General features: G+C 40.9%; 1 protein-coding gene across 1 annotated transcript; it reads left to right on the top strand.

The window, feature by feature from the left end:
• The first annotated feature begins 1114 nt into the window (after positions 1–1114).
• nampt1 (nicotinamide phosphoribosyltransferase 1) lies at positions 1115–24158 on the top strand. The gene is made up of 11 exons (XM_004560903.4): positions 1115–1271; positions 8825–8981; positions 11266–11369; positions 12609–12737; positions 17456–17614; positions 17912–18048; positions 19585–19810; positions 19924–20043; positions 20119–20259; positions 20422–20556; positions 20769–24158. Exons 1-11 carry the CDS (start codon positions 1218–1220, stop codon positions 20880–20882), a joined length of 1476 nt encoding a protein of 491 aa, XP_004560960.1. The 5' UTR covers positions 1115–1217; the 3' UTR covers positions 20883–24158.
• Positions 24159–25135: the final 977 nt, after the last annotated feature.

Raw genomic sequence — 25135 nt, 5'->3', positions numbered from 1 at the left:
GGCATCCTCTGCACACGGCCATAAACAACCAGAAGAGTCTGTTCAGTGACAGGTTGCTTCTCCCCAAGACAAGAACTAACAGACTTAAAAACTCCTTTGTCCCACACGCCATCAGACTGTTTAACTCCTCTCTGGAGGGGAGAGGGAGGGGAAACAGGAGGACAAAGGAGGGGGGAACAACTAAGCTGTAGTGCCTCTGCACCTCACTGTACAATACCTTGTGCAATACTTTTTGTAAATAGTCAACAGTGCAATAGACTCAATACTTGAAATGTGCAATTCACTTGTATTTTTATTTTTTATTCCTATTTATTCTATTTATCCCCTTTGTATATTTTATTTATATTTGTCTCTGTATTTATATATATGTGTGTGTGTGTGTGTGTGTGTGTGTGTGTGTGTATATATATATATATAACAGTTCTGTAACTGTAACTTTGGTCGTTGCTGTGCTTTTTTTGGAAGTCGAATTTCCCAGAGGAACCCACCCGAGGGATTAATAAAGTTCTATCTTATCTTATCTTATCTTATCTTATCTTATCTTATCTTATCTTATCTTATCTTATCTTTAATAAGGGGAATAAATCAATCATCTTCTGAAACCAGACTTCTGTGTACAGTTAATGTGCTGTTGTGATTTCCACATCACTACAGAGGTACTCTAGGTGTTTTCACTCACTTTTGCTTCTTCACGTTAAATGTGCATGGTTTTCGTCACTATCCAACATTGACCTGCCTTTTTACTTTCACCTGTTGAAGGTGAGACAACTTTCACCATTACTATTCTTACAGGTGAAAGAACCTAGTATGTGATGTTCTGTACACTGGGTGAATGAATTAAAATATTTTGACGTGCAGGGTCTTTAATTAAGATTTACTCGAATTCCTACAATAAATCAATCAATAAATCAAGCAACGGTGCAGGTCCAAAAGCTTATGTTGGAGCTGTATTTGATGGCCAATACTGCCCTCATCTGCTCAGCTTGAGAACTGCATGTAAGAGCGCCCAACGCGCAATATAGCCGAGTGATTCCGGATATACACGACGAACGTCGGAGTTTCGGTGTGACGTATGCGCCCGCCCCCGAGTCCCCGCCCCTTCCCCCGCCCGTTCTCTATGCCCCTTCCAGGCTACACACAAGGCTGGAGAGTCTCCGGCAGCACGGCGCGTAACACAACCTACTGACAGCTGCGACTCACAACCAAGGAGGGAAAAGATGGAGCACAGAGACACCGACTTCAACATATTGCTAGCGACCGATTCATACAAGGTACGGTACCCGTGATGGTCTCGGGCGAACGAGGCATTAGGTGAAGGGAGAGTCGTTAAGAGTGAAAATTGACAAAGTCAAGGTGGTTTCATCATCAGTCCCAAGGCCATCACACTGTTCTGTGTGGCCGGTATCCATCGGTTCACCGCAGGCCAAATTAGTTGGGGGAGGGAGAAGAGGGCTGGTACAACAGAGACGGTGTACCACATTCACAATGCAGGCATCCTTTTCCCCCCTAGATTTCATGTAAGATCGCTATTACCATACCAGTCCCCCCCTCGGATTGCTAGTCATAATGGTCCGCAGCTAGCTGAGTTAGCTAGCTAGCGCATAGGGAGCGCAAGAGAGAGATGAAGGGTATTGATATTTAAAAAAAAGCTAGTATTAGCCCCTAGCTAGCAAGTGCTGTATGAACTGCACATGGGCAAAAGCTCAGTCACACTAGCTCGACGTCGTGTTAGCCGCTATAGGGCTAGCTCGCACCACTCATAATGCAATTCATAACTTACGAGAAAACGAAAGTTAAAAAGGAATCACAAGGCAGCTAGACTTTCAAAGCGGGTTTAAGATGTTTGGCAGTGGGTAAGGGTTGTAAGTGTTTATACACTGGCTAACGACAAGAAACAACCCGCTGATAACCAGCAATATAAACAGAGGACAAATGATCTTAGAGTATTGTTTAAGCTCACGTAGCAAGTGGTTGCCTGGACGGCTGCCAGGTCAACTGCCACATGACACCATTCAGCAATTCGGTGATGCTGATGATAGGAAAGAAAGTCAGAAATGACAGGAGAGGGGAGTATGGGGCTACCAGCAGAGGCAGGAAGCCCAAGTACCTCGACTAAAACCTAGGCTCAGACTGAGCTGTACACCAGCTGAATGAATGAAAAAAAACTTGGTAATGTAGTCTAATGATACAAACTAACATCTTAAATGTATGTGTACATGGATGTACTTTCATTGTGTTTCATTGTGTTATCACTAATGTTAGTGTGGTTTAATTTGCCTACAACATCTCTTAAGTGTGCTGTTCAGTTATACTTCAATATTTCATGTTCTGTACCCATATATATCAGCTGCATTGCCATATCATAATTTTTTTTTACTAAGGAAATAAAAAACAAAATCTTCACTTAAATACCTGCAAAATCTCCCGTCGGTGTGTAATGCACAGTCACACCTTACCTTTCATTTCATCCAAATGAGTGGTTTTGGTTTCATTTCATTGTTTCATTACAGTTTAACTTTCACTATAGAAAAAAATGAAAGTAAACGTATACCTGATTCTAGAAGTATTGATCGATTGGGATTATTGATGAACAGCCAGCACCACTGCTGACTGGTGTTAAGTGGATGTATATGTATATTATATAGTGTGGGTGTTTTTGTTTTGTTTTTTATGAGCAGAAACATCCCTTTGGAAGAGGTGGCAGTTTCATGTTGAGTGGTTTCTATAAAGTCTTAGCTTTCTGGCACCTCCTTTCATTTTAAACTAAGTCTAAAGTATCTGGATTGACTACCTTAATAAAGGGCATATGTAGTTAACCCCTTTATGAGACATCTACAGGGAAACTCAGTCTAGAGTATCGGATATTTCCTGATGCAACAATTACATAAAGTCCATTAAATCCTCCCACAGAGCTCATATTTCATTGACCTGACTTTATTCAAGTTATTAGAAAACAAAAAGTAGATTTCAAACAAAGACCCAGCATTTTCTGCTCCGCTTCACCACAATGTCAAATATCAGAATACAGCCGACACACATTTTCATTCACAGAAAACAGTTTTTCCTTGTAACTTAAGAAAGCTCACAAAGAGCTGCATAATATAAAATAGAAGAAGGCTACAGATGTTTTTGTTAGGTAGCAACAAAGTGTGCTCAAAGTAAAGCACAGCATTGTGTTAGAAGTCGTGTTTTCAGTCAAGTAGTGATAGTTAAAGCCCAGGGAGAAGCAGCAAATGCCTGACAAATGACAGTACAGATAAATGTCTCCTCACTGCAGCGCAGGCAAGTTTTACTTGTGTTGCAACACCTGTCACCCAGCTTTACCTTGTATGTGTAGCTTGGCTGTGCATGACCAAAGGGAAAGGTTAATTCAAAGAAATGCTCGCTGGTCTCTCAGAACAACTGAAGGCACACACAGGACATAAAAACAAACTCCACCTGAGCACCTTTGTGTTTTGTGTGCTTGAATTCAAAAGCAAACTCTCTGTCCCAAAGGCACGCCGGCCTATTGTCTGGAAGCATGCATTCAAAAAATCTCTGCTTGTTTGACAGGGAGGAGTTATATTGTGTTCTATTATTAGCACAGATTTTTAAAGAAAAGCCACATTAGTTTGTCACCATGTGACCACATTTGCATATTACACTCTTCTGACCCTTAAATCCAGAGTGAATGGTGGTGAGAAAGTAAGCAGGGATCCAGGGTCTTACATTAAAGTATCTGGGGTTTCATTTTAGCACTTCTTTCTTCTTTTTTTAATGCATCCCCTTGCTCTTATTTTGAAAGTTCGGGTCCTACTGTCCGGCTTAACCCGGCACTTCCTGCTTCATATTTCCTAATCAGAATTCTTGATACCTTTCACCTGGTTCTCCAGCGTGTCTTGATTGGACAGACCAACTGCATGTGTTGTTTGCGTCTTTGAAAACTGGCTGCAAGCTGAAAAGCCACTTCAACAGAGAACTGTTTCACGTGCCACTACGGAGAGGTGATCAAGCCCAGTGTTGCAGAGTTGGATTTTATCTTTGGAACCAGACTAACTGAACTGTCAGTATGTGTTGTTCCATTATTTGTCTTTGAATTGAACTCTTAACTTCAGGTCATGGGACAGTGCCCTGCATGTACTGCATTTCACGCGTGGTGATGATGGAAAAGGTTGTGGTAATAGATTTAAGGAACTTTTGTGAAACGTCCAAGCGTTTTCACAAGGCTGCCTTCATCATCTCCTTCCCAGTCTCTCGAAAGAGCAAAGGAGGAATTACTTGATGTTTATAGATGGCAACTTGTGTGTGAGAAAATTACTGACATTGCATTAACTTTCTGCGCTGTCATAGACGATAAGCGTCAGTGTATATGTTTGGTGTTTTTGATTTTAATTATCCTGGAATCATTGCACCCTCAGTTAGCTCAGTATCATCAGAGTTTTAAAGGAGGAAGGAAGGAAAAAGAGGAAGCAGATAACAAACCCCAAACCTTACTTCAGTTGCGTTTGTGTCTGATCAGTTTTTTCAGTACAAAACCCAGACTGAATGAGCTTGTCATTGTATAATGAGTACTCAAAATATCATATCCTCAAATTTATGAACCTAGAGCCTGCTTACCAGTTATTCATATATGAAAATAGTAAGATTTACTTAACAAACATCTCCTTAGAGTTAAGAGGTACTGATAAGTGATGGCACTCTGTGGTTTTACCACTACATGCACCTCCTTCCATTACTGATACTGTTACTGTAAAACTGAATTGTGTAACTCAGTTGTTGGTCTTGTTTGTCGTAATTAGGTTCATGTTACAATAGATGGATGTTTTATAATCAAATATTCATGCGTGTCCTCTGCTGACATTTAATAATATTGGACGTACTGCTCGTGCTTTGAAACTCTGATTAGTTTTGCCATTCTAAAGCATTGGTTGTGTGTTTGTGTGTGTATACAGTGGGTGCCAATGAATATGTACACACGTGGTTGCACTCAGTGTCATGTTAAGTGTCTTGACTCTATTTTGAGTCCTCGAAAGCCCAGAGGAAAGGACACATATGGGGGTCAGAGTAACTGAGTGGTTCATTGACATTTATCTCATCTATACTCAATGTGGGTGTCAAGTAGTTTTGTATCTTACTGTATATTTAATGTCTTGATGCATGCTGAGTAATCCGGGTAAGGAACGCCCGAAAAGTTGATTCTCTTCTTCTGGATGTAGCGTTTTCAGTGGGAGAAACATTTTGTCCGAGTGACATCTTCAGTCTCAGCTGACTGCAGGTTTCCCCAAACTTTTAAAGAGTGTATTAGCAAATTTACTGAAACTAGCCCAATGAATGAACAATGGGCTGTGAGGTCAGTTCTTGACCTTTTATATGGATATTGTCATGACCATTGATCAACAACCACTGATCAATAGCCACGAGTATCATTCACAGAGAGTTGGGGAATGGCTGCAATCACGGCGTTGTAAGATGGCGAAAGATGTTCAGAGATAGCCTTTCTCTTTTCACGTAAATGGCCTCCTTGACTCCGCGGTCAAACCAGCGTTCCTCCCTGTCCAGGATGTGTACATCCTCATCACTGAAAGAGTGGCCACTGGCCTGTAGGTGTGAATAGATTGTAGAGTCCTGGCCTGACGAATTAGCTCTTCTGTGTTGCCAGATCTCCAAAAGTTGATTCTGTTCATCTGGACGTAGCGTTTTCTGGGAAAAATGTTTCGTCACTCATCCAAGTGACTTCTTTAGTCTCACCTGGCATCTGTTGCCAGATGTTGTTTGGTCGTGGTCATGACCCTTTGCATATTAATGATCAAGATAAAGAACCACCAAACTTGGAAAAAGTGGGAGTCAAACTGGAAATGGAGAACATTCTTTTAGAGTTTCAGTAATGCTTATCAAGTAGTTAGTGTTTTCAGGAAAGTCAGCGTACAAACTGCACGCAAGCTGTTAGTGACCAAAACCATCGCAAGGTGGTTTTTTGTTTTTTTTTTGCAGCGCTGTAAACTCCTTTGTGAATCAATTTCACATCCTAGCGAAAGCAGACGGCCTACTGCAACCACTTGCCAACCTGTCAGCAATCAAACTTTCCCTAGCAACTGAAGGCTACCACTGAGTCTGCACTGTCTATGAGTTTTTGTGACTGGGCCTTAGCAATCAGTTTCATAGCAACAACTCGCCAACTGGTCATTGAGTACTTATTTTTCCTTGGTGACTAGTGTTTACCAAGGCGATCACCAGCCAGTCTCTAGGTATGTTTGATCAGAGTCTAATGTCTAACAATAATAAATGACTCTTGCTTGTACTGTGACTTGTACTTTGACTGTGTACACATTAGGTTCTCATGTGACACATGATGAGGCAGGAATATAATTTCTAAATGTAAGTGCACTTCAGTTGTGGTAGGAGCGTTGCTGGTAGGAGTTAAACCTTTAGTGCACTCTAGAAATCCATTAGCTCATTTAGGGATTTAATTAATGACTGATGGCTACCACTGACTATGTATCGTCTCCTTTTTGTGAGACTGTATCATATGGGTATGATAGTAGAGTCTGTTATTGAAACATGTCTGGACTTGCCTTAAGCTGTTGACTTGATTGCAGACACTGGGGATTCAATTTTCACTAGAAGTGCACATAAAGCTCCAAACAACTGTTTTATAGAGAAAATGTGTATGTGTGAGAGACAAATTCGACTTCTTTCTCCCTGAATGTAATTTTTTTTTTTTTAATGCATGACATTGAAACACTTTTACGAACTGAAATGTTTCATGCAATCAGATAAGTTGTGAAAATGTGTTTATTTGGTAAGAAGTTATTGATTCTATGGGATTTCTTCATTTCTGTGGAAGATAAGTTGTTGTTTTTTTTTCAGTTTGAAAATGCTGCAATTTTCCTTTGAAATCCCATCGACGCCCTGAAATCAAGCAGGGTGTTGGTCATTATGCGTTGGTCCAAATTCCCTGTACACTAAATATTTTGCACAATCTTAAAACACATTGAGATAAAATCAGTTCCTTCGACTGGTGGGCTTGTGCAGTATTGTACAGTGCAAAATGTACAAGATACATTGTGAAACTGGGCTACAGTACAGGCCCATTGCCTCTTGACACTAATGATAAAATCTAGATGAGTCATTTTGCACTGGTGGCATTAGAGCTGGGCGATATGAGATTTTTTCATATCACGATATGTTTTTTTCATTTCAGGCGATAACGATATCTATCACGATATAAGCCAAATAACTATATTTGTAAGATTTAAATGTGCCGTTGCTCACAAGTAAAATGTGAAATAATCAGCAGCTTGTTTTTAAATATTTATTTCCCATAATAAGTTCAACAGGGTAGATGTACTTAAGGAACATGAGACTTTTTCAGATAAATAAAGGCAAATATTGCAAACTACACAAAAGGCAGCCGCTAAAGCGTTTAAGTTTCAAAATAGAACAAATGAAACAGACTAAATTGTCAATTCCACTTAGAAACAAAATATTAATTCTAAAAATAAATCTTAGTTTGTTTTACAGAAGAACAGACAAAACTGACTAACTTTTGTCAATATCAAATAAACTGAGAACTAAAAGGAAATTCTCAATCTCTCCTTGTTGTATAGCTTAGCTTTTCAAACAGTTTTAACAGTTACTTTAGTCTGACAAAAGCCGAATGACGAATTAGCGCTTCCAGTCAGAGACTGAGGCTACGTCCACACGTACACGGGTATTTTTGAAAACGGAGATTTTCCCTTTTCGTTTTAAAAAATAATCCCGTTCACACGTAAAGGCAGAAATGAAGGAAAACGCTGCTATGAACATGCCAAAGCAGCAGGTGGCGCTGGATTCCTAACCGTGCAGAAATGTTGGCCAATCAGAAGTCTAGAAGCCTCGGTGGGAAAAAGTAAACAAAGCTGCGGCATAGAAGCAGAACCGAGTCGTATGTGTGGAGGGACAGTAACTGTGTGTATATGTAAGCATTTAAACACTGCAGAGAGTAGAATTAACAGTAACAGTATTGTAGAAATTCATTTCACCGAAACAATAACGTGGCGCACAGTGTGACGCATGCACCAGTTTATTGTATTTCCAGACTTGCTTTCGGCACAATTTACAGTGCACGCTACTCTGTTTTTTGTCAGACTTGAAATAGCCGAAATACCTTCAAACTACGGAATTTCTATGGCTCTTCCGTTCGACAATCTCTCCGGCATTGGAATCATCATCGGTTTTCTCTTCGGTCACGCTCGGTTGATTTTTCTAGTCGGCACACTCATTTCCTCCATTACGCGCTGGCTGCTTCCCAAACAAACACACGTGCGGCTTGGCACTTGTGCTGTACGTAGCAAGTCACGCGACGTGACGCTGCGGCTGTGATTGGTTCAGCTCTGCGCTACTGAATTTGGATCGGCTGACCTTTTTTTTTTTTTTTTTATTTTATTTTAAGAGGACAAGAGCGGCGAGGTCTATCGCGATAGCTTAATTTCTCTATCGAGTAAAAGTTATATCGCGATACATATCGTTATCGTTCTATCGCCCAGCTCTAGGTGGCATGTTAACACATGCATACTAAATAAAAAAATAAAGTAGTTAGTGATCACGTTTGGATGGGGTTTGACTCAACTTAGAAGTGAGTACACCTTCACCAATGTATTTCAGACTGAAATAAGATAAATTGGAGATGTTGTCTTAGTGTTCCTGGATCCAGAAATTTATTCATGCATGGTGTCTAGGGAATTTTCAGCTGTGGCAGAGGTATGCGGTATCAGACTGCTCTTGTTTTAGTTTTCTCCTAACCCGGTTAAACTGGTTAGTCATTGTTTATGGCCAGTCTAATTTGTCTTGTGCTCTGTTTTGGCAGGTAACGCATTATAAACAGTACCCCCCCAACACGAGTAAAGTGTACTCTTACTTCGAGTGCCGCGAGAAGAGGACAGACCCCAGCAAAAACAGAAAAGTCAAATATGACAAAACTGTCTTTTATGGCCTACAGTACATCCTGCACAAATATCTAAAAGGTAAGTTTGCCTTTTGTTTAAGTAAAAGCTCTGTAGCCAGACTAAACAAGTCAACATGACCTTGCAACTAAGTCCAAGCTTCTCAATGGCAAATAAACACAGATGGGAGGGAGTCTGGTCACATGCAGCCACCGCGTTGTGATATTTGCGTAAATAGAAGTGCTTCCAGTCCACTTAAATTAAATAAGGGTAACAGTTCAATACTTAAATCACACAACCAAGACATGGAAGCAAGCTGTGCACATGATGTTATGGTTCTAGTGCTGTGAATGCAGTTTACACAACCGCTATTTTGCTGTGGTCCAGCAAGCCTCAGTCTCTAGTCAGGCGAAAGATTTTTACTGGTTAATAAAAAAAAATTACCGTATTTCCCGGACTACAAAGCGCACCTGAATATTAGCCGCACAAGCTAAAATCAGGGGAAAATCCTGTTTTGTACATACATTAGCCGCACCTGACCAAAAGCCGCAGGTGTTTCAATGTTGACTTATCATATGTAAGAGAATATGCACAAAGGGAATTGTCAGGAAAGAGATGGCTGTTTGGAGACACCCCTTTTATTAATATTTTGAAAAACAAGTTATGGGTACATATTTGCACATGTAGTACATAACAGTAACCTACAGCACACCAGAAAAATAGATTCGGACTACCTTTTAGGCTCAGGTGCAGTGACACAGCTTTAACAAGAAGAAAAGTCAGTCATTCACCACCATCTTTCTCTTCCTCCTGCGCACTAAAACCACCAAAGTCCTCTTCTCCAGTGTCGGATACAAACAGGCTCAGGATGGCTTCGTCATCCACTCTCCGCTTCTCTCCTTCGTTGTCACTTTCAAAACCAAAGAAATCCTCATTGTCAGTGTCGGAGTCCTCCTCTCCATCATGCAGCAGTCCAGCCGGACGGACATGTGACTAACATACCACTCTTGAACCCCAATCCTTCCGCCAGGCAACGTAGTGCCGTACAACAGCGGAACAAACAAAACAAATCGTCTTACGATATGACAAAAATCATGGACAATCCATAGAAAAGCCGCACCTGACTAAAAGCCGCAGGGTTCAAAGCTTGTGCAAAAAGTAGCAGCTTATAGCCCGACAATTACGGTAAGTGTAGCTGAAAAAGTCGACATCCAGACAGCACTCTATTGTTTTGGCCTTCCCTCTACAGGGCAAGGTCAGCATACAGGGAAAGTTGCAGAGCAGTGTGCCTAAGGCTTTTCAAAGTCATTGCTTTGCTGAAGGACACTTCAGCAGGGCAGGTGGTTTCTATCGAGTCCTGGAGCAACAGTTCTTTTATTCATTCGAAAAACAGCAAGGCTGCAGCGTGCTGCTTCACATTGATTAGGCCGTACAAAACAAACATACCACAAAAGAATCCAGGTTGGGAAAGAAATGAGAAAACAAGACCAGCCTGAAATAAGCCCAAAACACTTTATGCCCTAATTAACTCAAGATGATTAACGCTGACGCTCACGTCCTGAGAGGCAAAAGAGAGGGCAAGAGAGAGTGTCGAAAGAATGCATCTCCCTCATGTCTGTTAAGCGGATTTCATGGTGTGGTAACAGAGGTGTGGAGAGAGTGCAACGGATAACAGAGAACAGAGACGGAGAGGACAAAAGCACAGCTGCTCTTTCGCTGTCCGAGGGAGAAAAGCTGGCTCGGCAGAGCATCGCTCGGAGCACAGCGATTAGGCCATCTACCAGCGATGCATCCTCGATCCTCTAACAGAATTGATTTCATGAGCAAGTGAAAGTTAAAAAAAAAACAGACCCTCTGTTTACCCAAAGCTACAAGAAAACCTCACCATTCAGAGAATTTAACCCGATAATGCATTGTTGAAAGAGGGTTACATTAAAGTAGCTTAGTATAAAATCTAGAAACAAAAGAAAGCAGCTAGCTCCACTTACACTTCATGATTTTATAAATATCGATAAAAATGATTGCACACACATGTAACACTTTTTTTTATTTCTCAGACTGTCAGACCTTTCTTTTGCATTTCCTAATAAACCACAGTATCCCCTTAGAGATCCTTTCCCATCTGTGGTATGCTGTGTTTCATAGTTTCCATGAACTAGAAACTAGTCAGACTTGAAATGAGACAAGGATGTAGTTTGTGTCACATGTTTTCCAAACAAAGATGCCTTCTCAGCAGCTTCAAACTTGATTATCGTGGTGGACAGTAGAGAAGCACACCAGTGCTGCGGTGTTTGTTTCACCAACCTCTTTGTCTGTACTGTCTCCCGCTTCCTCCTTTATTCCCCACCTACTTCCTGCTCTCCAGGAAAAGTAGTGACTCCAGAGAAGATTCAAGAGGCGAAGGAGGTCTACAGGGAACACTTCCAGGATGATGTTTTTAATGAGAAGGGGTGGACTTATATTTTGGAGGTAAGAGATTACTGAAAGATTTTTGTCTTTTTTCCTATATCGTTAGCTTCATAGCATAAGTGCCTAAGTCATTGACTTAGTCAAATGACTTAGGCAATTATGCTATGAAGCTAACGATATGATACATTTTTATAGGTATATTTGTAGACAGGTTTCCTAAACAATACAGAGTGTTTCAGGAAATGGTTTATTAAGGAAAAAATTGTGTGTACATGTAAACAAGCACATCGTAATGTTACCACATGAAACGCTGTGGTGTTGATGTGTCGCGCATCAGAGAAGCTAGAGGTCACCAGGAGATTTGGTGTGTTGCTAGAAAACTGTTTTAAGGCAAAATTATTATTATTTATTTTTTTTTTTTTTATAATTAAAAACTGATTGTTTAAAAAATCATTACTAAAAAGGATGCCACTATCAGATGCTCGTTTGCAGCAGTACAGACACAAAACTGTCATGGCCTCCTCCGTTTGACACATATCACAGTACCAGACCAACAGGAACACACACTCAGCCCCTCCCCCTCACTAGCAGCACTATATGAGGAATTCTGAGGGGTCAGTAAAGCATCAGTTTCAACAACATTAGTTAATTTGAATGGTATATGTTAGCCTTAGCCATCTAACTATTAGCAATTATTAGTTAGTCAAAGTAGTGGCTACGGCTAATAATAAAATAATATCGTTAACGTTGTTGCTAGGGAACAAACATTTTAATCTTCTGTGTTTGTAATATTAATACATGGTTCATTTCACTGGATAATGTATTATTTGTGTGTAGAAGATGTTAGGTTTAACAGACGCAAAGAAAAGTCTAAAGTCTACTAACAAATAAACAAAAATAGTAAGAACCTACTTTAAAGATTCCACTCTAACTGCAATTAAAATATAGTGCTGAGCCAAGTACAGCACAACCTCAGGCAACCAAAAATACAGTTTTTTTGCTTTTGTTTTTTTCTGATAGAAATGTGTACCTTACTGTTATGTCCTCGATGGAATTTGTTGGGGGTTTTTTTTTCTTTTTTGTTTGTTTGTTCTATTTAAACTGAAATATGCAAATCTAATCGACAATTTAAAACTATGGAAATGAACATAATACTTCCCTTTAATTTACTTTTCCCTCCAAGTAAATGGCTTACCTCTGAAAATCTTTTGCTATAGCTTAGATATAAATCTGTTAATATATCCAGGAAGGTGATGCTGGTAACCTTATATATTTGTGTGCATTTCTTTGTGTTTACAGAAATACAACGGACACCTGCCCATTGAAATCAAGGCGGTGCCAGAGGGGAGTGTCATTCCTCGAGGCAATGTTTTGTTCACAGTGGAGAGCACAGACCCCGAATGCTACTGGCTCACTAACTGGGTGGAGGTACGTTTGGTTCATGGACACGGGTCAGGGTGGGATCTGAGAGGGCCCTGACATGACATGTTTTATTCATTTATGGATTTGAGGTGTACTTTTTATGTGTAATCTATAACAAAAAAACAGAATTTTGACTGTTGTTTAAATCTGTCTTGTGGGGTTCTGTTGCTTTTCAGTGTAATGCTAAATCACAGGAGAACCCCTTCACAGTGTAACTACTGGAAGAGCTCTATCAAGTTAAAAGCCCTCGTAAATTTCATACCCCTGTGCCCTCAAATAGCAGTGAAATGTTTTATGTGCTCATCACATTGCTACTAAAACTACATTGCTAGGCTTAGCGATACCATTTAATGGTTATTTGATAATTAATAGAAGAAGGAAGACATTAGCAACGTTTAGGTCCCATTTATTACAATAGAGAGGTAATAGTTTTATAAAAGCCATAAACAATTTAGTTTGGCAGCATGCCCTGTGACACTTCATGATTTCTTAAATCTCACTGAGTTGCAATTCTGCCATAGTTCATAGCTTAATACCCACTTGGAGACATACTTGTGTTACAACTGCAGCAAAAGTATAGTGTAGAGATTTCATTGAGTAGTCAAAGAATGTAGTAGTAATAGGCTCATATGGTCATTGTTGTACACTTACACTTCTTTGACGCCAAAAAAAGAAGTGTAAATTGAGTTTTGTATGCTGCAGACTGAAACAGCTCAGTTCAGTTAGAGCTAGCTGGATAGCCAGGCCTGCATCACTTTTGAGTATTATTGCTTTGTATATTTACAGAATTTATTGCTGTCCAAAATGAACATGACTTTTTGCTTCATGACTTAGTATCATGGAACTATGGTCACTTAGTATTTTATCTAGTAGTATTGTTAGCAAGAAAGCTAAAGTTAGCCATGGGGCATTAATGTGGAAATTATTGATTTGTTGTCTTACTGTATTGATTGTAGTGCATATATGAATATATGTCTGTATCTAACCCATCTCCTCTTCAACGGGTTCGACTAATTTCAACTAATCTTTGCACAGACATCGTCACATATGCTGCTATTATGTTTGTAAAAAATGGTAATTGTATTTAATTTTTATATTTCAAGTTATATTCTCTGATTACGTTTATGTACATCGCTTATACGTAACTAAACGGTCACCAAAATTTGTGCCTGTGGTGTTGAGTCAACACTAAATACAGGATGGAGATTTTCAAAAAGCTGATGAAGTTAGTTATTGGTTAGCCCTAGTTATAGCTAGGTGGCTAGCAAGCTATTGCTAGGTTTTTTTTAGATTAGATTATTTTTTGCTACTAAAAAAGATGATTGGGAGGGGGCTGTTGTGACCCTCAGAAGTAAAGCATGGCGCCTGTAGGTGTTGAATACCCCACTGCTGTAGTTTTCCCAGTGTTTGTCACTCATCTGATTAGATGAGATTCATTGTATAAAAACTTAACCTAATATTAGTTATCGTATAGCTAATAGCAGTATTGCTAGTTTGCAAATGTAGCAGCTGGCTAGATCATCTTAGCTTACTCCCTGGCTAAAGTTGTTTCTGGCAAAATGCTATCTTGTCTTTCTGTTCAGTGTTTGTTGGCGGTGAAAGCTTGTTGATTTGCGGACTCCGTTCATTAGCTAATGTTAGCAGGTCATCGACTTTCCCAAAGTCAGTGAAGAAGCTTTTAAATAGCAGGGAAGATCTAGTTTTTTGAGATTATATCATATTTGATTTTGTCTTGTAATGATGTCATATTTTACCTTTGTTCACAGCCAGACTACCTGTGCTTTTCCTGATTCTACTATTTGTTCTACGATGATCTAATTAGCTTTAGTTTTATTTTTTACTACACAGACGAATGATGTCACTATTTCCATCTAACAAATAAGCATATTTAGCAAATGTCTTGTAACCATACTGTAGGTTTCACAAATAATTCACATAAAATTCCAGAGAAAGTTAAGTAGATTTGAGTGACTTTATTCTGGTAGTTTGAGTACTGCATTTCTACACTGAGCTGATCCACAGTGTGACTCTGAGATCAGGATTATCATGAACTTAATGCTGCATGAACAGGCTGTCCTCAATGACTCGGCGGAACAAGCACTTTCTTGCACTTCACTTTCACTTTCTGTTCTTCTGACTGCTGTCGTGTCTCGTGCTGGGTTTTTTTTCACCATGTCAAACCAATTCATAAATATCACATTTGACTGCTCCTACAAATGAATCACGCCGTGATTAATCAGAAACGGCATTCTTTTGTTTGTCTGTTGATGCAAAAAACCTTTTTATAATCTATATGCACACACTTACCAGCATATTAGTATGTTCAGAAAGTCTAATGTATCCTGAAAGTGGTCTGCGTTTGGAGCTATTATGTGACGCGCGCACTCTCGACTCTGTAATGGCATAGTACTTGGAGGTCACCTACAGCCAAGAGCACTGTGACGACACGTCCACAAACCCATTTATACACACACTTGGTAAGTTTCTCTGGTTGATTTAAATACACACATAAACAGACACACATGGGGGTCGTTCTTCATGGCTGTGAAGTAAAATTAGCCACAGACTGGTGTCCTTGAGCTGCGTCACTAGGTCATACTCTATTTATCTCTTTCCCTTTCACTCTTGCTGTCCCTTCTTGTTTCGATTTTCTCATTTTCTTCTTTGTCACATCATTTTTTCCCCTTTCTTCTCTATTGCTTTCTTGTCCTTTTTATTTATTTATTTTTTGCCATTGCCTTCCCCATTCTCATCCCGCTCTGTGGTTCCTTATCGCCGTCCATTTTGTTCTGGGACATTGACAGAGTAGTTGTGTTGTTGTTGTGTGTAGGGTGTGCATTCCTTCTTAGTGTTGCTCTTACTGCCCCTCCATTTTACCGTGGCAGCAGGTATCCTTTACAAACTGTCGCCTGACAATGATAGAAAAATTGCAGTGTAACAATGCTTACACTGTACTTAATCTTTTACCACACAAATGTAGAATTGGTTATAACTACTACATGCCCATGCTACAGTGTTGTTTGATCTGTTTGTGCAGCTGGCAAACCGATACTCTTAATCACACTGAAAAAAGATGGCGTTTGTATGATTAAAAACAGGCATTTTAGCACCCCGCTAGGTGTGTATCATTTGGCTTTTGTAGATAAAAATGACATAAGATGCTTTTATAAGGTATAATATGTGTATAAAGGCTCAAAACAGGGTGATTAAGCCTGTTGCCATGCAACACAATGTCATCTTGACATCATAAAATCCCATGCGTAACTCAACTTTTCTAAGATATAAATTAGATGTTACTGTTGTGAAATAAAAAAATGATACAGTTCTTTTAAACAGTGTTATTAGTGCATAAATGCTACCAGTGGGTCATTTTAACCTGTTCCTTCTAGGCAACAAAAGGACATGATAATGTGTGATATAAATAAGAACTTTCAGTGGCCTGTGCAAAGTTTGGTTGCTCAACTGCTTATAGTCGAGGAGGAGTTTGCGGACAAGGAAACAAACAGGCACATGCGCGTTTTTGTTTTATTGTAAGAAATTTACAGCTCAAGCTTTATGTGTACCTCTATGAAGACATGCGTTCCAGAGGTGGAGAGTGGGGATATTTTGGTCTTCCTGAAACCCCTACAAGAGCTATTTAAGTGCTGAGATTCGTTTTAAAGGTTAAGGCTAGCATTAGCATTAAAGGACAGGGTCGGGGGCTAAATGTCAGTGAATGTCCTCGCAGAGATAGCCTTACAAATGCATGTCTGTGTGCGTACACATGGACTTTGGACTTTCTTTGGCAGTCACATGAGTCCATATTATGAAATTATAATTAGGCTGGGGATGCATGTGACCTGCTCAGTGTTATAAGGTAGAAACACACCGCATAGTGTTAGGAGGCACAAAGAGTGTGAGCTAGGTAAACAGAATTTTTATAGCCTTAGTTATATTTAGAGTTTTAGTCTTGCTTGGTGTGTTTATCTGCTGTTAATAAGGTTCAGCCTACATAGCATAGTACTTGGTTGTCATTCCTAACATGAAATGTTTAAATCGCAGTAAGCGGTTACATAGTGTTAGTTTAGCGCTCTTGTTCATAATCCTCTTGTCACCATATTCCACAGGTTTCTCTTTCTATCAAACTTTTTCTGCATCATCTGTTCTTACCGCAGCTTAAATCTGATGATTGCTTTGACAAAATGGATTTTGAATTTACAAGGAGGAGAGCTTTAGAAAGCGAGGGCAAAACACTGACTGGCAGATCTTCACAGAATCACGCTCTATGCTTCAGACTGCAGGAACTATGTATTCCTAAAATTTCCCAGGTGGTGGAGAGTACAGATAAGCCACTTGTTTTCATATTAAAGTCATTGACTGTGGTCCAGAGTTGACATGAAGCAACAAGGAATGTGCTTTTCCCAGAGTTTGTCTTTGGTGAATGAGCAGGCCGCTGTGATCCCTCTGAGCCTGTTAGTTTGGGGTTTTAGTACCATTTAAATATTGGGAAAGCAGAAGAATTGGGCCAGACATTCACCGGTCTGTTGCCTGCAGGGGAAAAAAAAACTTGACTATGCTTGCTTTTTTCTTTTTTGCTTACCATTAACTGTTATGAATATTTAGTCCGATAACCTGCTTGTTTGCTATAATAAATGCACATGGAAAAACTTAGAGCATAATAACACCCTGAACAATTTATAAATATCCAGTAAAGTGAACTGAACTCTCCTTTCTTTCTCCGTCAGACCATCCTGGTTCAGATCTGGTATCCCATCACTGTGGCGACCAACTCTAGAGAGCAAAAGAAGATCCTTGCCAAGTACCTCTTAGAGACTTCGGGGAATTTGGAGGGGCTGGAGTATAAACTACATGACTTCGGCTACAGAGGCGTGTCCTCACAAGAGGTATGGAGAAAGCTAAAGGATTTAAATCTGGTTAATTTAAGGACAAGGACAATAAAGCTCATCAGAGATTTCAAAAACAAAGAAAATTAAGACTTGGTCTAGTCCACATTTTGCTCTCCCTTGCAAACGCAAGGTTTGAACAGGAGGTGGGCGGGGCTTCTCTGCTCAAAGCCATCAAAGAGCATCTGCAATTGCAAATCTATAAATGAGAAAATAAGGGGAAACATTATTTCCACTTTAAGGTTGTTTACAGCACTTCAAGGTCCCTAACCCCCACCCTATCCTCTTTATTCACAGACTGCTGGCATAGGAGCCTCCGCCCATCTGGTCAACTTCAAGGGCACAGACACGGTCGCTGGCATCGGAGTCATTAAGAAGTACTATGGCACCAAGGACCCTGTGCCAGGCTTCTCAGTGCCCGCTGCCGAGCACAGGTACACACACGCTTTACTTTACTGGCCTTATTTATTTAGTGTTAATCTGTAAAGGACTTTATGTTCCTGCTTAGAGATGGAATATTTGTCTGTGCAGTGTACCGTTCTGAGCTGTGTTTTATTGCAGATACGACCGCACAGTTTAGAGATTTACTTCCAGACTCCATGTAATGACGGGTGTCTGAGAAACACTGCTTTCAGGGGACTCCCAAGATTTACACAAACTTTAAGCAGCTCATGCAGGTTGCTAAATTACTGCACACAGTTTTAATTATCTGCATTTAGGCCACACATTCACCTGTTCTCTTGGAAAATCTCAGCTGTCTTCATCTGTATTGCTGCTTTTGATGAAATGGTGCACAGTTTGGCCAAGAGCCCGCTCTGAAATCCAGCTTTTCATCCACAGAGAAGGAAACTCTCTTCAAATAACACCTAATTATGTGCCAAAGCTGTTGATGTAGAGATGTTTGTCAGCCAGAGTGAATATTTATTCAACATTTGGCTCATGATGGTGTTAATTTTCTCTCCTGACTTGTGCTTGGTCACCCTCGCAGTCATTATCTGGTTCGTCTATTTCATTCGGTGAATGGTGCTGTGATTAGCTGGAAGTGAGAGTTTTGATTGGCTGCTGCCCCGGCGTACATCTCTCTCCATTTATCCTGCTTACAGACACCTCTCCCTTTCTGTTTCGCTCTCAGGCGCGCACACACAGCAGCTTCCTACTGGCCGCCAGCGCTGTTACTGCTGCACCAGCACACCCTTCTTCCCCATACCAGTGCATTGTGGGATAGTGGCTGGAGTTGTTATAGCAACTGTTATGCAATGGCCTCCCTCCTGAAATCGGTTTCGTTTCTACCTCCTCGGTGGGAGGAGTCGCAGTGATATTCCAGAGGAAAAGGGAGGGTTGATTTTTTTTTTTTTTTTTTTTTAAGAGAAAAGGTGTGTCACCCTTAGTTTGAAGAAATCAGTGCCAGCAGTGTGTGCACACTGCACACGTTTCATGTATTGGGGTTGTGCCAAGAAGCTCAGGAGCTGCAGCGCATTAAACTAAAATTATCTTCAGGGCCAAGTTGGATTCTGGAACAACACAATGGAGAGAGCACCAAATCCTTAAAACAAAGCAACATGATCATTACAAGCATCTGCTGTCCAAGACCTAATAAGCCTAAAGTCCAGATCTTCATATTTTTCTGCACTTTTCCATTTACCTTACCTTATTATCATGGTGCGTGATGCATTAACATTAATATTTGATGTATTCATCAGGAGCTCTGTGTGGGTTCTATCACCTTTTTCTCCTTGTCTGACTCTACACTGGTGATGCTAGGCGATGCAGAAGAACGCCAGCATCAGAAGTACACACAGCTGTTGTACAGTACCTGTAAGATCATATTTGGGCTCGTCTTAGACTAAAACCTGGAGTGCAGCGCCCTCTTCTGGACACTCTGGGACATTATCACTCAATCACTGTGTTTGGTCTTTCCTGTCTACTCTTCTTCAGATGTATATTTAATAGCTCTGCCATTCTCTCTGCAGTACCATCACAGCGTGGGGGAAAGACCATGAAAAAGATGCCTTCGAGCACATCATCAAGCAGTTTCCCAGCGTGCCTGTGTCCATAGTCAGCGACAGCTACGACATCTACAACGCCTGCGAGAAGATTTGGGGAGAAGACCTGCGGGCGCTGATCGAGATGCGCAGCGCAGACGCCCCGCTCGTCGTTCGACCAGACTCAGGAAACCCGCTCGATACGGTTTTGAAGGTGCGGTCACACAAACGGCTTTACTTTCATTTATAGTCTTTAACCCAGCCAGGAAACTCAACTTTTCCTCTCTGTACCTCCTCCTCCATCCTCTCTTCTTTGACTGTTTACAGGTTTTGGAGATTCTAGGGAAGAAGTTTGCACCAAAGGAGAACTCTAAAGGGTTCAAGGTTCTCCCTCCTTACATTAGAGTCATACAAGGAGATGGAGTGGATATCAACACACTGCAAGAGGTACAGGCACATGGCGCCAGCTGTTCAAAGTTTGAAGGCAGCAGCAAGGTTTGATTGTGTGTATTTGTTTCCCAGATTGTGGAGGGAATGAAGCAACACAGATGGTCCATTGAGAACATTACCTTCGGGTCCGGAGGGGCTCTGCTGCAGAAACTGACCAGAGATCTGCTCAACTGCTCATTCAAATGCAGCTACGTGGTCACTAACGGACTAGGGGTGAGGACCGGGTGAATGGGTCTACATTTGTTAGGTGGCTTTGTAGCTGTTTAAGTGCACTTTCTGGAAATCTTTATTTATTCAGCCATGATCCCAGGCAGACTTTTCAGGGATGTCCTTTCTGTTTCAGTGTGACATAGATCTTTTTGTGCTGTATCTCAGGTGAACGTGTTCAAGGATCCGGTGGCAGATCCCAACAAGAGGTCGAAGAAAGGTCGTCTGTCTCTACACCGGACCCAGAGCGGAGACTTTGTCACTCTGGAGGAGGGCAAGGGCGATCTGGAGGAGTATGGCGTGGTGAGTTCACACCACGTGGTGAGAGTGAATGAATAGTGGCATTGTAAAGCGCTTTGGGTGCCTTGAAAAGCGCTATATAAATCCAATCCATTATTATTATTATAAACCCTTTTCTTTACTCAATTGTTTTGATTGTTCACATGTAATTTGATTTCATACGAACACTGCCGTTCTCACTTTTTTTGTTGTTTTGTCTTTACTCTTTCCTCCAGGACCTGTTGCACACTGTCTTTCGTAATGGGAAGATTGTGAAGACGTACACATTTGACGAAGTCAGAGACAATGCTAAGCTCAAAGAGAGCGAGCTTGAAGAGCTGCTGCACTGAGTGCAGTCCTGCTAATCCCCACATAATATCCAAACCCCCCACCCTCCAAAAAAATATCCTTTTCCTTTCAATCTTTCACCTGTAGGCTTCCATTGTCACCCTAGAGAATGGAGGTAGTGTGCACTGTTGATAGACCCCACTTTTTAAGCCTGAGAATCCCTCAGTATGTCCCTATAAACTCCAGATTTCCTTAAAATTCCTGAATTTTCACCCTCTGTTCTCCAGCCGAGTGGGGAAGCTTTAAAAACGCCTCAGATCAGTGACAAAGCCCTTTAGAGTCGGGGGGTGGGGGTGGGAGTCGGGAACAGAAGGAAAATGTGTTGTTGTGAGCAAAAGAAAAAGATGTGAGAGAAGTTGTGATTGTGATGTTAGAACATTCAAATCCTTGTGCTACTGCCCTAAGTTGATCACCAGCGCGTTGCACTGATAGGCCGGCTACATTGCAGCTTAATGAATATGTCCGGCTGCTGGTAGGAGGCGTGGCGACAGACCTTTTCCCGTGACGCCACACGCGCGAGGGCGCTTGAGATGATTGTAGGTTTTTTGAATGAGCATTTCGACGGCCACGTGCCGAATGCACCTGAGATGAGTGAGAAAGAACCTGGCGGAAGCCACACCCACACGAGTTAACATTCTCCATGTATCCTGTACAGAACTGTTTAGAAAAAAAATACATGTCTGAATCTACTTAGCGTTGTCTTTTATGTGAAGCAAGAAAACGATCACGGTATATCACAATGCACCGATTACACTTGGACTTAAGGAAAAATCATGAACGCTTGGACTTGGAGCACGAGTAATGAAAGGTTAATTTCCTCCACAGTTCTTGCTTTTTAATAGTTACAATTAATAAATAAACAAAACGAATTACAATAGGCCAATATTTAAGTCAAATACTCCCACTGTCCCACCACAAAATTATTGGTGCATCTCTGGAGGTATATCTGATCATTTACTTACTGTTATGTTGCCCACAGCGCGTTCCCATCATGAAGGTTTGATCTACAATCCAAATCACACCACAAAAATCACAAATGGAGGAAGACTGAGTTTAATAAATCACTTTTTTTTTTCTTTGTAATTCTTATTGATTTTTCAGATTCAGGTTTGATTACATTCAAATAATCATTCAGTAATAGACATTTAAATCGATCGGAAATTAAAAAGGCCCAGAGATTAGATGGTTCCCACTGAACTTTAACGAGTGGGGTTTTTTGGACTAGGTCTTCATGATGGTGAATGGCCACTCTTTGCTGTTAATCAGACCAAGAGTTGATGTGAAAAAAATATACATTGCAGAAATCGTCTTCACTGGAATGAAGAGGACAAAAACCTTATGTGTTTCTGAAAGATGACGTGCATATATGTGGCGCCTTGGCTGAGATGTTTGTTCGGTGTTGGTTCTGATGTCTTTGTGTGTGTGAATGTGAGTGAGTGTGTGTGTGGGGGGGTGAGAGAGACGTTTTCTTCCTTTAAACGACTGTGTGCTATTCCTTTTTCTGCAAATGTGCTTGTTTGTCGTGGGAATAAAACAACATTCTTCCCGGCCTTTTATTCTGAAAGGAGACGTTGTGACAGTCTAGTGGAGAGTTAGTTTAACTTTTTGGCAAACAAGAGGTTTATAAATGAACAAATTAAAAAAGCGAGAGTACTTTCTGACACTAACATGCACCAGCTATGCATTGGTAGTCGGTGGAGCATAGTTGCTGGTCAGAGAAGCATTTCCCCTTAGTATCACTGCCTTAACTTTTGAAGGGGAGGAATGGTTTGGATTTATTGCCCTGGTGTAAATGGGGGTTTCGCTTGCTAATGCCTTTCGGAGTTGATCAACTTTCCATTCAGAGCATCTTAGCCAGATTGTGGTGGGTGTCATTTCCTGAGTTGGCCTTTTTCAGAGTGAAGGGATTTTTCTAGTAGAGCGCTAGGAGCTGGTGACATCACAGGACAAAGAGAGTTGCGGTTTTTTTTGTTTTTTTTTAATAGCAGTCGCCAAGTTGTGAAAGTACCAGAGTGACTTATCTCAGTACAGTCCACAGGAGATAAATCCTTTGGTGCTCCTCATAATTCACGTAGCGCCACCAAAAGGATTACATTTGAAGCTCTCGGGTTTGTGGATTGCCATTTGTGATTCCTTCCACGGGGTTGATTTAGTCGTAATCACATGACACTGTAATCGTGAGCGTTGCTGTTAATTCAGGCTCAAAGGCACTCTCACAGAGCTGCTGCCCCGGCTGTAGGCTGTCTTGTTTAAACTTTAAAGCCTCCAGGTGGTAATTTGTTCCCGCTCTTCAGACACTCAGCTGCTTCACATTCATAACTTCACACGCTACGCCCTCTGGGAGCTCCACAGAGCCGCAGCAGCCTCACCGGAGCTATTAGAGCATCAGCGACCTCCTTTTTTTTTTTCTTTTTTTTTTTTTCTTTCTTTCTTTCTTTCTTTCTTTCTTTCTTAAAGGTTCCCTCACAGACACTGACCCTGCTCCCCCCCCCCCATGTAACCAACCTTGATAACGCCTGTGATGTCACCAACTCCCATTCCTCTCCACTGGCTCAGAGCCATCGCGCTCAAACACAGACAAGCTGAGCGAACCACACACTGATACAACATCGGACCGTTATTCAATCTTCCTGTTTTGTTTTGTTTTTTTCCTTCTTCCCGCTGCTGTTATCCGTGAGGTCATGTCATCCAGCAAGTAATGAACCTGTAGTCCTTTTACATTCAGTAAAATGTTCATTTTACTATTTTGATACTGTCTCGGTTCTTACCTCAGAGAGATATTATTTTGTATGACAAAGGAAAAAAAACAAACAAAACCAATAATATGCCAGAAATCTAGCGGTAAATATCCTTATTTACAACTGATGCGGCCATGCTGCCTTCTCACTTGTACATAAAAACAAGTAGTTTGACTGAAAGTGGAGAGGGCAAGTTAGGGGAGACGACCACACTTGATGAAATTATTATTTTTGTCAAAACGATCATTTTTGTACCAACAGAAGAATATCCAAAACTGCTTGACAGACCTAGCAGTGCGGCTGTCGAGCTTTTAGCTTCTGTTTGTGTGGGCGTGTGGTCCGGTGGGAGTGCTCTGTGTGTGCGTGTAATGAATGAAAGTGTTTGTGGATACTATTTTTTTTTTCCTCTCTCTGTTGTTGTTGTTTTACTTGTATGTATATGTTGATTGTTCCAAATTCTCTCCCAGCACAAATGATATTTTAACTAACATAACATGCTATGTTGTCAACAATACATTGATTAAAGATGCCACCCTGTCAGTTTGAAGTGCTTCATTTATCGCGCCTCCTTTTTGTTTTTCCATTGATAGCGTTGGCCTTTCCAACAAGTGCCTCCGAAACGACTTAACAGCCCTAATGCAGAGACAGCTGGGAGGCTGTGTGAAATGTACATTGAAAACACAAAGTCGTGAATATGGAATCTTACAGAGCCGCTTTTGATTCACAGAAGAACACAGAAAACACATCACATGTTTAAAAATGAGCAAATATACCATTTTAGGAAAAGTATTGGCTCGTCACATTCACTGAATTTGATGGCAGCGTTACAAAATACTTGCGACACGGCCATGTTTACTGCTGTGTAACGACAGTCTGGGAACTGAAGAGACCAGCTGCTGGAATTCTGGGAGAGGAATGTTTTCCAATTCTTGTTTGAAGGCTTCAGCTGGTGAGAAGTCTGGACTGCAGGCAGGCCAATTCAGCACCCGGACTCTTCTACTATGAAGCCATGCTGTTGTAATTGATCCAGGATGCAGTTTAGCATTGCTTTGTTAAAATGTGTAAGGCCTGCCCTGAAAAACATGTATGGTTGGGAGCATATGTTCCTCTTGAACCTGTATATACATTTCAAATTAATGGTAGATGTGCAGGCTGTTAATTCCACAGGCACTAATGGACCCTAATACCAACAGAGATGCAGGCTTACGAGCTGGATGGTCCTTCTGTACTCCAGAGGATGTGGCGTTCATGTTCTCCAAAAAGAATTTCAAATTTCAATTATCTGACCACAGGGGAGTTTTCCACTTTGCTTCAATCCATTTTAAACGAGCTTTGGCCCAGAGAAGACGCCAGTGTTTCTGGATCACATTCACATATGGCTTCTTCTTTGCATGCTAGAGGCTTAACCTGTGTTAATAAACAGTGATTTCTGGAAGTGTTCCTGAGCCCATGCAGTGATCTAAAGGACAGAATCATGTCATATTTTTAATGCTGGGCTTCCTGAAGCCCCAGAGATT

Source organism: Maylandia zebra, linkage group LG17 (assembly GCF_041146795.1).
Source record: "Maylandia zebra isolate NMK-2024a linkage group LG17, Mzebra_GT3a, whole genome shotgun sequence".
Classification (NCBI taxonomy): Eukaryota; Metazoa; Chordata; class Actinopteri; order Cichliformes; family Cichlidae; genus Maylandia; species Maylandia zebra.
The sequence above is the reverse complement of the archived record's forward strand: the minus strand, read 5'-3'. Positions and strand labels throughout refer to the sequence as shown.

Bases quoted from the DNA above. Each gene is read 5' to 3' on its own strand.
- nampt1 (XM_004560903.4), top strand. From the start codon at position 1,218: ATGGAGCACAGAGACACCGACTTCAACATATTGCTAGCGACCGATTCA. The intron at 11,370-12,608 runs GTAAGAGATTAC...TTGTGTTTACAG, and splicing joins GGTGGACTTATATTTTGGAG to AAATACAACGGACACCTGCC. The intron at 20,044-20,118 runs GTACAGGCACAT...TTTGTTTCCCAG, and splicing joins ATATCAACACACTGCAAGAG to ATTGTGGAGGGAATGAAGCA.